General features: G+C 42.3%; 1 protein-coding gene across 1 annotated transcript in view; it reads right to left on the minus strand.

Annotated features, from left to right (window-relative positions):
• Positions 1–1,032: 1,032 nt before the first annotated feature.
• Positions 1,033–15,372, minus strand: part of TRAF1 (TNF receptor associated factor 1) — a 30,664-nt gene continuing 16,324 nt past the window's right edge. Inside the window, exons 5-11 of the mRNA XM_074973638.1 lie at positions 14,281–14,442; positions 8,783–8,854; positions 7,514–7,579; positions 6,279–6,725; positions 5,572–5,749; positions 4,142–4,290; positions 1,033–2,830 (exon numbers count right to left, since the gene is read on the minus strand). Coding sequence (XP_074829739.1) covers positions 2,612–2,830; positions 4,142–4,290; positions 5,572–5,749; positions 6,279–6,725; positions 7,514–7,579; positions 8,783–8,854; positions 14,281–14,442 — 1,293 coding nt within the window. The 3' untranslated portion in view covers positions 1,033–2,611. The remainder of the gene's footprint in view (positions 2,831–4,141; positions 4,291–5,571; positions 5,750–6,278; positions 6,726–7,513; positions 7,580–8,782; positions 8,855–14,280; positions 14,443–15,372) is intronic.

The raw sequence follows: 15,372 nt of genomic DNA on the forward strand, positions 1-15,372 counted from the left end.
CAGAGTTCAAAGGCACTGTAGAAATCAGCAATAGAAAAGATCCATTAGTTTAACTATTGTCCAGTGTCCTGCTCGTGCCAAATTGTTCACTTGAAGATATTGGTAAATGCTAGTTTCCAATGTCCCAAGCAATGGGGCTTTGATATGCTTCTCTTTCTGCGTTGCGGCACAAGTCCTGTCATTCTTTGAAGAGTTCAGATTCAATGGCAGATCTTTGGAATTACACTTCAGTATTCCAAAATTTTCCTTCACAATCCCTGTCCATCAGACTTTCCATGAAAGAGGCTTAAATGACATTGGAAAGATTTTCCCAGCACTTCTGACCTATACAGTAAAAGTTACTTCCCACAGCCCTGCAGGAGTGCACTGCAGTACCAAGCAGAGACTCCTTTGCTGTGGTACCAGGAGGATTGTTTGCAGTATTTGGGCTTTCAAACAATTTGACTGGGACATGAGTTACCACTGCAATCTTGTGAGTTACAGCATCAATCCAAAAATAATTCATTGCTCTGCAACCTATTGGAGAATTGCAGTCTCTCTCCTTCTCTTCCTCATCTTATATGGAAGTGTATTTTCTCTTTTCCCTGGCCAACTGCTACCATGTAGTCATTCTTCTTTCTTCGTTGATGTTTTGTTCCATCACTCCATTCTTCTCAGTGTCTGTTTTTCAGTTTGCTCTCAGCAGGGAGTAACTGTAGCTGTGAGAGAGTCTGTGAACCCATGACAGGATTTAATCAGTGGTTAAAGTGTACTGGGTTCAAAATCCTCTCAGTGGTCCACTGGGGCTAAACTTAAACACATGAGTAACTTTACTCATATGACAGGTTTCAGAGTAACAGCCGTGTTAGTCTGTACTCATAAAAAGAAAAAAGAAAAGGAGTACTTGTGGCACCTTAGAGACTAACCAGTTTATTTGAGCATGAGCTTTCGTGAACTACAGCTCACTTCATCGGATGCATGCATGCTGTAGCTCACGAAAGCTTATGCTCAAATAAACTGGTTAGTCTCTAAGGTGCCACAAGTACTTCTTTTCTTTTTTCTTTTTACTCATATGAGAACTCCCATAGACGTCAAAGGGGCTATTCATGTGTAAAGTTACTCACGTGCATAAGAATTGGCATAAATCCCAAGTGCTTAGATACTATAGTGATCAGTGCTACAGAAAACCCTAAGATAAACAGGCTGCAATGGTTTTGGCTGAAAGTTCAGGAACTCATGCAACAAAAGCAAAAAGAACTTCACTGAATCCACCCAGAATGGCCTGTAAGAAGGGAGAGCAGGTGATGATGAGGCTATGAGGTCAGGGGACTAGGGATGGAGAAAGAATGGGGTAGAGACAAAGGGGGTGTTTGTAACTTTCTCTTTGGGATAAAGGGTTGTATTTGAACCCAATATACATATTATATAATAGCTGCCAGCCTTCCCAGCTTTACAATTTTTGTTATTCATTCCTTAGCTTTATTTAAAAAAATAAATGCCACAAACTTTTCTAGTGAGCATTTCCACTGCAACATTTTAAAAATTACTGTGACCCAGAGGAAGGTCCCATCATCAGAGCACATTAAAAAATAAAGAAAAAAGATAAAATAAATAAATATTGTACAATAAAGTCACTTGCCCTGGAGTTTCAGAAAGTGATTGAGCACTTAAAAAACCCCACAGACGGAATTTATCTGCTGCTTGAACTAGTGGATGTGGAGTTCTTGATGCACGTAGGAATGTGTTGAGGGCCACAATGGGAACTCCCTCTTCTCACCTACTTTAGTCAAGCTCCTCCCTTTAGTAAGAACAAAGGCATACTCACATGATGCAATGTAATGATTCATATGACACAATAAAATCTGGCTGAATCCAACAATCATATGGCTAATGTGCAAGAATATTTATACAGTGTATAAAATAAACACCAAAATCATATCATACAGTGTAAGGAATTCAAGTTATGAACATTCAGCCACAACCCACTGCTTTCAAAGTTACACACCGAGCGTATGTCTCTGTGTGTGACTGATTGGAGAATCTGAATCCCAATGCAATGATAGACAGAATACAAATCTTTGGAGAGGGTACAGCATACTCATTTCTCTACAAAGGGTGCGGAGTTAAGACTCAGCCTTTACCCCTTCCTTTCCAGAAGTCTGGCAACCACGGGAGCACAAGAAAGGAGCAGGGGCTATGCTCCACCAGGAATCTGGCTAGCCCCGGACATGTGTGTACACATGTGGAGGGAAACGGGCAGGCAGGGGGAAGAAGAGGCTTGCTCCTTCTACCATCCCCACACGTGCACCTGGGCTGGGACTGACTAGAATCTGTCCCTCAGTTTGGAACTTAAGAGTATCAACTGGTTTTTTTAAAACACTATTTTGATAATTTTCAACAACATACTCCAGGACATTTGTACTGGTGGCATGAGGCAATGTGCCTAAGATACTATGGAGAAAGTAAACACAATGGGTAGATCTGCAGCTGATGTAGATGACTTCAGTGGAGCTGCAGGATCTGACTCACTGGATTTTGTGTGGGCATGAAAATACACACAAGGATTCAAGCTGAGGGCTCTCCCTAGAGAGACTGTGCATGGGTATATTGGCAAGTACCCTCATTCCAGGGCTTATGAATTTGTTTCTATAATACACTTAAGGAAAAGTGTATCTTCTTTGACATAGGCATATTTGGGTGACTGTAATTTGCACAAAGGGAGGAACATGGGACAGCCACTTGCAACATTCATGTCGCTCACTGGCCTTTGAAATGAAGCAGAAGTCAGGTCTGGACGAAAAGCATCAATTACATGCTCTCTGTTGTTCTGGTCAAGCATCATAAATGTGACCTGAAAAATAATTGAGGGAAGAAAGGAACAATAATGATTTCTTGCATTTCAAAACAAACAAAAATCAAAGACACAAAAACATTCGGACCCTGTGCATTTTGACTAGTGCAAATGTGCTACAAAAAACAGCTGAATACTCTATCGAAAACTAAACGCAAACTAAAACCAATGTTTCCCAGCTGGCAAGGTCAGCTAATGAGAACAAGGGAGATTATAATGGTTCCCAGATCAAATGTCTAAAACTTTGCCACTTGTAAAATAAAACGAAGTCAAAAATTCTGTCTAGGTGGAGAATTACATGATGCAAAGACTTTCCCTCTCCCCCCTCTCCTGACAATGTAAACAATAACCCATGAGTTTTGTTAAGACTGCTAAAGTAACTCTATCATTGTGGTTTGGATTTGAACTAGACAGATCGACTTGCTGTGTGCAAACATGCAGGAGGGATGAACAAAGTAAACAGTCTAGAATTTCCCCTGCTCATTATTACTTTTATTAACTTACTGTCATTTAGCTTGAAATATAAAATATAAAAACACCTTTTAAAAGTGATATGAATTCTGAACTTTGATTCGTTATTCTCTTTGGTTGGCTGGTTGGCACTATGGCTATTTATATAACGGGCTTGGCTTACAGAACTATTGCTACACCAGAGTCAATGTTAAAACAGGGATCAGAACCTCATTAAACCTTTTCTCTCTTTCCTTTATTATTGTTGCTGATCATCAAGCTACGTGTGCAACTGGGTAAAATAAGAAACAGAGTAGGTGCCCAAGATCACCCAAGGGAGTTTATGGCACAGATGGAAACAGAATGCAGATCTCCCGACTCCAACTCCTGTGCTTTAGCCACTTCCTGTACTATCTAGGTATATGGAGATATAGAAATGATAATGATAGGCTTTGGCTTAATCACAGACAAAGTTTTAGATACAACAAACCCAGAGTTTCAAGATATATGAGATTCTGGGTTCTTGCAAATGGTACAGAGCAGAAGCACAAAATCTCAATATCTTTGGGTACTATCCCAGCCTGTTTAAAGCTGAATTCTGCCCTTGGATTAGAGCATGGCTTGTAGTGATAGGAGAGGGGAATGAAGCCATGCTTCAGTTCCATTGAACTCCGTGGAAAGACTTTGCCTGACATCTGTGGGAGCTGGATTGAGCTTCTAATGTGCGATCAGGTGTGAAGACTGCTTAACTCTTACGTTCTATGCAGCAGAAAAAAAGCTGTGATACCCCACAGCAGAAAAACCAGTAAAGGGGAATTAAGTATCTCAGCATTATGAACAAGAGAAGTATGTTCTTTTTACCTTGTGTTTGAAAGGCCACGGAAGCAGAGCATCATACTCCCCTTTCATGACAACAAAGAAGAGAGAGACATGTGTTCCTTTCCCTGTTCCATCGCCATTCAGATAAGTCCTCAGACAGACTTTGTAGCCATACTTCGCCGTGTAGAAAGCTGAAAATTAGAACTTGTAGTTAGTCAGGCCAGAGCCTACCAACAGTCTCTGAAAAATTCTGTATTCCTAGGCTCTCACATATGCAAAAGGTTTAAAATGCAACAGGTGCTCTGAGACCCAGGTGATGAGCATGGCAGATTAAATAGAATACCCTGTGGATTTCCAGCTGCAAGCACTGAAGGTCCAGTGGGGGAAGCCCTTTGAATGACTCAGACGTTGGTGAAGCTGATCTGTAATTACCCACAAGCGCATGTTTTATCTAATCACTTCATTTCCTGGGGGGGAAATGATTGCAGTAGCCACTCAGGGCTTTCTCAGAGTGACATCAAATGACTTTACTTGGGATGAAGCAATGCAGATCCAGCAGATGTCACTGTAACCAGCAGCAGTCAGAGGGCAAATAAACTGAAACGAAAGGCCACGTACAACAAACAGTGCAGCGACACTGAACTTGTGGGCAATATCAGGCTGTACAGCATATGTTTCACAACCATTTCTTAGATACTTTATTTGAGGACATCAGATCCAGCACTGTCTATATTATTTTTACCCTTTTATTTTCTGAACTAAATACTTCTAGGCCAAGTTTTTCAGCTGGGCTAGAGTGTGCCTTCCCTTTTTACAGGTCCAAATGGGGCCCACAAAATTCCATTGACATTTTTTTTGCCAGCACAAATATCAGCCTTTGTACCATTAAGTCACTGACTTGTGGCTGTAATTCAAGCTGTTTCCAGCTCCACTGCTATTATTTGTGCCCGCGATGGAAGAACAATTTTTTTCAGAAAAAAATAAATCCCGTTTCTACATTGCACTGCTACGGCTAACAGAAAAGAAAACGTGAGTGCAGAAGCAGTTGTAGGTACACTAGCGAAGGTCAGCATACAGGCGTTTTAACATTCAGCTATGGTCAGACCAGTGACACTAGGCTGAAGTAGCCTCTGAAGAGTGGCTGGACATCCACACAGCCAGCCATGCTGCAAGTATCCCAGCATCAAACATGGCTGCTTGGGTTAGGCACTTGGCCCTGTATTTTGGCCTTTGGGCACCCTTCCCTTACAATCCTGAGGTAGAGAGGGTCAAACTATAACTACAGAGCGGAAGTTGCCTTGTATTATAAACAGACAGAACTAGTGTGTCCTTTTATAAATAGTGTCTTAGATCTGGGCACTATTTTAAAGAATCACTGGTCAAAAGAGCAGATAAGAGCATCATTCTTGAGACAACAGCTGGGTTTTCAAGAGCTGGATTTTACTGGAGTGTGTATACTTGATGTTTTTTACCTGGGGAAAATAAGCTGACTACTCGTCCAGTCACAGAGTCGTGGTATTTTCTGCTGACATCTGTAATTTTCCATAAAAAGACTCCATCGTAGGACGCTTGTTCGAAAGACTGGAGACGCTTATGGAGTTTGCTCAGGCCTGCATCTTTCTGCGCCAGACATCGGTGCAGCTCTGCAATCTGGAAAAAATTATTCCTGTTCAAACCCACTCTGTTCTCTCTAGAGGACCTTCTGCTGCAAAGGCAGCCCAATAATGCAAGGACTCTCACCTGTGCCTCACACTATGGAGAGTTGTGTGTGCGCGCGCGCACTTTTTTTTTTTTAAACCTCATGTACTAATTATTATAGAAGGCAAGAACACCTCGAGAGGTAACTTTTAAAATGCACAATGTTGGTTTAAGAGGATCGTGCTGTATCTGATTCAAGGTGCCTTGCTCTCTTATGACCTGAATCCAAGAAATGCTGAGCACCCCTAATTCTCCATACCTTTTAGGTGCCTAAACATGGGTTTAGAGGCCTACTTTAGAAACCAAGGTTTGAAAATGTTACCAAAGCTACAGAGAGAGTTTTGGAGATGGGATTAGAACTCAAGAGTTCCTCGCTCCCATTCCTGTGTTTGGACCATGCCTACCCACCCTCCATGATTTTTGTGCTTATGTACTAACTACACAAACTGTACATAGACACATGGTCATAATAAATGTTTACCTTCAATTCCAGGCTTTGTATTACACCTTGATCAAGTCCACTCTTCCTCCGAAAGGCTGCAATCTCTAGGTTAGAGGTCTCCACCTCCTTGTTGAGCACCGCCACAATATTCTCAAACACGTGCAACTTGTTTTCCAGCTCAGAAATCACTTTCTCCCTTACAAGCCGTTGCAGACTTGACTCTTCCTCACAAACAGATGAGCCAGGAAAACAGTCCACTTCCAGATCTCCACTGACTTCCAGGGCCCCTTGGATCTGGAGATCGGAGACTTTTCTTTCCAAACCCTTCACTTTAGACTCTGCTGTGGCTAAGTGTGGGATGATGCCATTTGCAGCTCCACCAGCAGGGCACAAACTGGCCCTCAGTTGCTTTACATGCTGCAGCAGCATCATTAAGTGGGTCCCCACTGCAGTCTTTTCATGCTCTTTTGTCTTCTCTTTGCTGCCCTATTGAGAGGAGAAGAAGCGGTCATTGAACTAAAGTAACTGACTTAGGGACAAATCCTCATTTAGCCTTTATTCAGGCAAAACTCCCATCAACTTCATGGGAGATAAACCAAAGTAAGGCCTTCAGGATACAGGCCTGACTCCATAGCACCAGACTTCAAAGGAGAGCAACAGGCTGCCTAGCTCCTGGGCAGTTGTGTGTGTATGACATGTACATATGCTACATTAACAAGAAAACAGTTGTTCAAAATTCCTCCACTTAACAAGGTGCCATGCAAATAAACAGCTAGATTCACAAGTCGATCAATATTTAACACACGCACTGCACACAAAATATAGGAGCCATGTCTATTTACAAGGCAGTAAGAGCACACTAAAATCCAAAGCAGAATTTAGAAACCAGTTAATGCTGTGGGGGATACAGTTACCTTGCAGAGACTGTTTGACACGTGACAGAGTATCAAACCTGATATAGCTGTAGAATTATAATAATTACAGAACCGCCCCTTTTAATCTGAGTAGAAGAGACACTGCAGGAGAAAAAGTATCCCCCGCTGAATTTCACTCCTATGAACAGTGACAGTCAAAAGCCAGTTCCATGCTCTTCCCTTCTTTTTTGCCAGAAGAAGTTAAGTTTTACCCCTTTACCAAAAAAACAAACAAAAAACCCAACCAAATGAAACCACCCTCGGTTTAGTGCCTGGGCTGGTTCACACCAGCAGCTGGAGTGTAGCGACTGTCCATTACTGGACACCTTCCAGAATAGGTGCAGGCAGCATTTTACTCACCCTAAACGAGCAGCCGATCTCAGAAAACCGGCAACCCTCTTTGCTGTTCAATGGCGTTGAATGGTTCTGTTAAAAACAGCCACAAAATAATAAGTACCAATTTCAAGGGTTTCATTATGTACTACAATCCACTAGGCCAGATCCTCAGTTGGTGTAAATCAGGGTAGCTCCACTGAAGTCTATGGAGCAACCTCACTGAGGGTCTGGCCTCACACTGTATAGCAAAACCAAAGGTAATTCATTTAGATGCTGCCGGACAAATCACCAAGTCTTGAACTGATGACCAAGCGATTTTGTCATGCACTGCCATGTGTGAGGCCTGGGTTCCATCTCTAGTCACCCATGTCCTGAAATTTGAGCAGGTGGGATTGAGACCACAGCCAAGGACATATCTAGCCCATGCTGACAGTAATTATATTCTGTTGTGGATGCCTGTAACAATGGCCTGCCCTGCAAGCTTCTTAAGCACTGTTGATTTTATATATCACTAAGAAGGGCCACTTTCTGCAGCACTCAAACCTGAGAAATCCACTAACACATGGGGCAAGAGGGATGATGGTGGATTGCCCCCAACACAGCCTTGCGTGCAACCAAGTACCTATTCAAGCCCTACGTGCTGTACACACACTAAAAACAAAACAAGGATTAATATCCTTAATACAAATACAAAGACTCCCTCCCAAGTCTCAGTATAACACAGACCCAAAAATAATACAATATAATAAAACCACAATCATCAGCAGGTGACAACTCCTCTATAACATCCCCCCCACACACCATATTAAAGAAGCCAACCACAAAGAATAAGACCCCACACCCAGTAACTCAAAATCCTTAACTTTGCTCTTCCCAGAGAAGCATGGAGAAGTGTGCTTTGCAACACACTCTAAAGGGTGACCCATTCTCTATCACACCAAGGGGTCTGAGATTAGAATCCAGCCCTCTCCCTCTGCACCCAAAGGCACATGTCTTTTTAAGAAGTTATTTAGTGTCATCTGTGTTGGAACAGCGCTTGTATTGCTCACCAGATTTCCCCTGAGTGTTGAAAAGGAAGTAAACAAACAAACAAAACTTCCAAGGTTTTAGGATAAATCCTAAATAAGGGGGTGGTGAGGGTGAATCAGCACAACTGATCTTCGGATGTGAAAAGCTCCCGGCTACTGTTGCCATATGGAGATGCCGTGAAGTTGCTTGAGTCAGCCAGATGAAGAGCTGGCACTTCAAGGAACAGAACAAAAATAATACATTGCCCTTTCACGTTTTACCTACCTTTTCCTTTGATGGTCCTTCTGTGTGCATCCGTTTTTGTTCCTTCGATGAATTGCCTTCACATGTGTGCTTCTGTCATTAAAGTAAGAGGACAAAGTGTTGGGTACAATGCTAAAATCATGATGCTTCCTTACCTAGGTCTCTATGAAATACAATCTCTTTGTGTATTACATAATATTATCCCCATTTTACAGAAGAGTGAGCTCTGGTGAAGTTACTTGCTGAGAGCCTCCAGTAAATTGAATCAGGTCTGAGCTAGCAAATAAGAGTTGCCCATTCAAACCCTGTTTCTGGAACAGATTTACTAGGAGGCCTGGGGCAAGTCACTTAACCTTGCACAGCCAAATTCAGCAGCGGTATGCCAACAGTAACTTAGATTCCCTTGCACTCATGTAGTCTTCCTTAGACCTACCAATGTCCACACATTTGAAGCATAAGGGAGTCTCAGGAAGTGTAATTTACATGACAAAGAGCTGGGGGGAAAGCATAAATTAAAATAGTACTGACCTCTATTCACTTTCACATGGTTTGAGTGGGTTAAGTAGGTCTTAAGGAAACTAAACCTTTCTCCAAAGATCAGGGAAGTCCATTGACCTTAAGAATATGCTTTTACTGCAGAATTAACCTGGGCTCTTATTCGGGTGTTGTGCCTAACCCACCCTCCCATCCACACACAAAAAACTCTGGCTCGAATTTAGTGGTACATTCAGCCTGAGCTAGCTGGCCCATCCTAGGGTAGGCTGAAGGCTGGGTGAGGCTCTCATTTAGACTGGTAACCTGCCCACCCACTTTGTAGGAGGATGCAGGCTGAACCACTCAAGTGCTGATAGTCCTCCAGTGCTTGCCCACAATTCTCCCAGGGTGCCCAGATGGACAGAAAAGTTCTTCCACAATTCACTGGAAAAGAATCAAAGAGCAGCTCATCTTCCTGCAACACAAAGAACCATGGGATATGCCCCCCTGCCCCAATATAGTTGTAATGTATTTCTCTCTTTTCTTGTTATATTTTAATGGCCTTCAACCCAGCAATAAAGCTCACTGGTTGTTTGCTATGGGGGGATCTTTTCTGAACAAAACTTCTTTCTAAAAGATAATCAGAAGGGAGGAGAACAGCACTAATGCCATATTATGGGAGAAAGATTTGCAAAACCTTTCTGTGTATCTCTGTAGAGTTCTCAAGCTTTTCTTTACAGGGAATAATGTTCAGAAACTTGGACTAAAGAACTAATATTAGTTGCTGCTGTCCACTGTATGATAAACTGCAGACCTAGAGATTTCCCAAGCTAAACTGCTAAGCCAATTACTCTTCTTCCTCGCATAGTAGGTATTTTCAGTCAGGGAGTGCCAGATGTGGTACCTGTTAAGTGAAAGTACAGAGTGTGATGTTTCACATGTGGGGCCCAGCACTTTCAGAAATGACTTACAGATGCTTCACACAGTCTTCCTGGAAAACTCAGTCTAGGCAATGTACAAGTCTCACCCAGTTCAAACCCTAATAATCGCATTTATATGCGGTTACATGCAGGTGAACTGTGGACCAGAGAGCAAATATACATATAAACTCTCCATGCATTGGCTTCATATAGCTTGGGTTTACATTCAGGGCTGTATCAGATCTCATTCACTAACACACTGAAGGCCGGAGGCCAAATTTCCTGACATGATGTGCTAATGCAGAATGCATTAGTGCTAACATGAAACTCCCTGACCCTCTTGGTTCAAAAGAGATGGGGAAAATAATCCCCCGACACTGGTTCATACCATGACTGTAGTTTGTGTATTTTAACATAGTGACTCTCAAGCTTTCAATTCAAACTATTCAGAGGTTTCATCTTTAATCTTTATAAATGCCTTTGCTCGCCAGTACATTTTCTTTAGCAGTCTGGAAAGTTCGTATAGCATTGCAGTTCCAGGAACCCACAAAGTATCTTCTCTGCAAAGCGTCCCGAGGTCTCCATTTTAGCTCCACAAAAACACATCCAGAGGTCTTTCCTCTCCCCTTGGCACTTTCTGAACACTCTATATCTCAGACATTATTTATAATGTGCCTTTGTTTTATTCTTTATCCTAGTCTGTTTGTTCATGCAACTTTGTCCTTTTCCCGTTTCTTTTTTGATATGGTGGAACCCAAAATCAAATGAACGTAAGATTGACATATAAAAGATGCCATTAACACAAGTCTGAAACATGCTGAATCAGGATGCTAAGAATTATACAGAGGAGAAAGTCATGTATCTGATAGGGTTTTCTATTTGCTCCTAGAGTATTCTGGGTAAATGAAGTTTGGGCACATAAACAGAGCTAGCATACCACATAGCCTCAAATTTAGCTAATCAGATCATATAATCTGTGAAATTATAATTTTATAAGCATTAAACAGGCTTTCAAAAAGCAAATGAGCCTGGTTCACGACATGGTACAGCAAACATGATTTCCCATAGGACTGGTCTGTAGCCAGATCACAAATACTGTCTCCATCATTCCAGTAACAGATAGAGGTGATGGAAATCGGAAGGGATTCGCTACCGTAGATCAGATCATGGGTCTATTCTGTCCAGTCTTCTCACCTCATATTCAGGACAGATGAAAAACACCCATAATGCATTAGGACAATTATGTATTAGGACAACATTGTTGAGAGCACGGTTGGCAGAACACAAATCTCTTTGCAACTCTTCCCTCCACACATGGCAAGCGGCTCACAACCTCAAGCAGGGGCTCTGAAGCAGCGGAGAAGCAGAGCATCCCTCTCTCTTCCCCACTCCCCTTTTAATCTTTTAAACCAGGATTCATGGAGTGTTGAGCTGGTGTCTGCTCTGGAGACTGGGACACGCTATTCACAGAACAAGCAAAGCACAGGTGGTGGCTGAACAAGTGTCCACACCCTGACCTGCCTATGTACCAGCTCCCTGGCCCTGGTGGGACCATCTCTCCCAAGCTGAGAAGGCATTCCAGTCTCCATAGCTCATTCATTCCTTGAGTTCTTTGCTGAAACTGACAAAGAGGTTGTCATTTGGGAAGGCATTTTTTGGGCTAGGGTTTAAATGCATTAAACTCACTTCATATAGGCCACCAAGGAATCAGCAAATGGTAGCAACGTTTGGTTGCTACTGACCTGCCTTAGACTAGGCAGAGGAGCTCCTATTTTATATTCCCTGTTGTCAATTAGGGTAAAAAATTGATTCCAGCTGCACTGAAATTGTTTTCAGTGGAAAATACTCCAGGTTATAAAAATGAAAGAGATGCAAACAGCTTCTTCTCATAGATTACATACTTGCGAAACGGAATACGGGAACTACTGATACATGGAAGGCAACATTTCAAGGCCAGTCTCCCTACCAGGTTGCCAAGATTTCCTAACAAAAAACCGTATTAGATAACAGATTAAACAGGACGAAGGAAATGAAAACAATTCTTCACCATGGGAAAAAGAAACCAAATAACCTCTGAAGGCAAACCTACTGTATCACACACATCTGAAGAGAGGAGCAAGGTGAATCAAAACACCGTGCTCAGACCTCTCTCTCCAGGTAACAGAGTATCAGTATGCCTCCTGCACTTTCAGAAGGGTTAAAGTGGTTGGATGTTTCCACTTTCAGTTATTTGCTCTTTTTGAAACACTCACTGACATACTAGTGGTAGAAAGTGCCTGTTTGACAGCCCAGCAGGCTGAAGTCAGCTATTCCCTCTCCCATCCCCTCTCCCTCCCCTCCGCCACGGAACTGGTGAAAAACGAGCAGCAGCTGTGCAAGCTTCCTACACAATCTTTCCCAGCGAGTGTGCCTCATTCCTGCTACGGAGAGACCACTTCCATAGAAATGAGAGGGGAGTTGAGTCTCCATAACCTGTTCAGTTCTTGGCAAGACTGCAAAGGCGGAGAGCAATTAGTGACAAATGTGACATGGAAACGTGCCCATCGTTATTTTTCCCCTCACTATCCTGTTGGAGCCTTCCACATTACAACTCTCCCACCATCTCTGTCGAAATGGCCGTCCTTCCAGGATGTAATTCCTAGCCGGACAATGATTCTCCTTAAACCACCTGGAGGGTCAACACTTTTCAGTCCTCCATCCCAACCTGCAAGCTGAGTGCAGCCTCTGCAGCATCCCTAGTCCTCAGGCTAAGAGATCACAGAGTCTACAGCTAGAGAACTGAACTACATTTTGAGAACTTTCAACGCAAATCAAAGCAGTTACTGCAGCTTTAGCGATGATACAGGTATGACAGTTCTTATATATCCTGCTACTGCTTTTGGCTTAGGAGTTTTATCATGAACTTTTACAATTAAAAAGACGATGATAAGATGTGTACCAGCTAAGCTATCTGTATAGATCAGCAACTATCTTCCCATCCCTTTAACTCTACCCAACTACGCTGTTTCCGCCTTCAGCCACACAGTGTACTATATATCAGCTAGTGTATTGTCCTTAGGCCACCCCCATCAGCACAACCTACTGTACTGTGGTGCACACACAAAAAGGATGGAATCAAAGGCACTGGGATAATTTTTTAGAATAAAAAATTAGTTACGCGTCTGATATAAGGTTGCCCTCTTGTAAGAAATTCTAAGCAGGAAGTGAGAAATGCATTTAAATTAGAGTGATAGCAGTCTGCATGGACCTGGCACAGTAATCAAAGAAAACAAATGATCAGTTACCATTGGGGCAGGGAAGTTTTTGTTGGGTTTTGTTTTTTAACCTGGACTGACTTTAGACAGACACATCTGGTGGGGGGTCTTCATTTTATATGTATTGAAAGGTCCTCAATTACAACAGTGATAAGCATAATGTAAACATATACACAAAATTAAATATGCCTGAACAGTCTAAATGCTACAGATAAGAGAGAGATTTCAGAATGAATTTACAATGTATTCACTGCATTAGGCTCTGCCTGGGATCCACAGATACCGTTGATTTGGAAAGTTAGTAGATTCCAAGGTCAGAGGGGACCATTGTGATCATCGAGTGTGACCTCCTGTATAAGGCAGGCCACAGAACTTCCCCAAAATAAAGTTAAAGCTGATGGTATCTAGTATAAATATTGTCTGAATAAAATCTGCGAAACAAACTTGCTAATTTATTGGCCAATTTTGAATTAAGTTAAAAAAAATCTAAGTTCTGGATCTTTCTGTGGTTTTCTGGCTGCATTTCTTATCCTCTTTACACTAAGGTGTGCTGGTTGAAAGGGGAGCTAGAACATGGCAAGAAGTGCTGCCCTCTCCCAAATGAAGTGTGCACACACACATTTTCTCTCTTTCTCGTAGCACCACATAAGGATGGTCAAATACACCCTGTTGTTTTTCCAGCAAATACATCATGGAACATTACACTGCAGTTGAAAAGTTAGCAAAGTCAGAAAAATGAAACATTCTCCGGCTATATAACTTTAACGAAACAAGGAGGAAATATTTAATCAGACAGCTGTGAAAGCTGTGGAACATTCAAGATACGATTATAAAACCCTTATTTTATTTTAAGCCAAATAAATCTTCTTACTTGGTACTCGTTACTGGATAACCTCCGTTTACATTTCTGGCATGTGGTCATGTTATTAACACATCCATTCTCCAAATGATCTGCAAGTTTCTTTCTCATCACCATTTGTCCACAGCCGGTATGGCAAGGGATTAAAGCGTATTCACATAGGCTCTGATGGTCCTGAAAGTTGAAAGTTATAAACCAAGATGTAACCCTGCACAGATACGTGTGTCTACAAATGTCCTCCATTCTGCCTGCATGAATCTTTTTTGCACCATGTGGCCTCTGTGAATAGGCAAATTCCCCACCCCGTTGTCTGACACACAGAACTGGGAGTGTGGTTCCCGGCTTAGGCTGGTGTACTTGTACTAGCTCTTATTGAGCTAGTGCACTAAAAATAGAGGTGTAGCCGCGGTATCAGGGGTGGCAGCAGCACAGGCTAGTCACCCCCAGCACAAACCTCACCCAGACCCCTTGGATCCCTACTCAGGGCAGCTAGTCCATGGCCACCACTCCCCACTGCCCGTGGTACTATGGCGACACCAGTACTGTAGCTAGCATGAGTGTGTCCAGCTCCAAGTGTTGACATAGTCACAGCCAGGTTAATGTCCAAAACTCACCTCGTTCCTGGGACTTTGTTTTATTCTTAATTTAAAACAACACACACAAAGTTGAGTGTGAGCTCTCTCCTGAGCTGGCTCTTTTAAGGGTCTTCCTTTGTCTCAGCACCAGCCTATCTCCTTGCCTTAGAGACTCCCTGACTTTTATCTTCTCTAGTCAGAGAGCAAATGAGCAATAATGAGATCAAACTGTTCTGGATGGCAAGATGAGCCAGCAGAATAGCCCTATCCCTCTATGCAGGGTACATGAAAGGACATCCTGTCACAGCCTCTAGTACACAACTTGGTCATGGTTCGTAACAGCATTCAAAAGAATTCTTAAATCGAGTTTATTTATCACTATTTGCACTTCTCTCAGCTCATATAATGAAAATCAATTAAGTCTATTTAATTGTTGTCTATAGGGGAATATTTAATTGTTTACAAAATATAATGGAAACATTTCTACTGGCCTGAAGTTCTGTAAAATCTTATTTTACAAATATCTAAA

Source organism: Natator depressus, chromosome 16 (assembly GCF_965152275.1).
Source record: "Natator depressus isolate rNatDep1 chromosome 16, rNatDep2.hap1, whole genome shotgun sequence".
Taxonomy (NCBI): Eukaryota; Metazoa; Chordata; order Testudines; family Cheloniidae; genus Natator; species Natator depressus.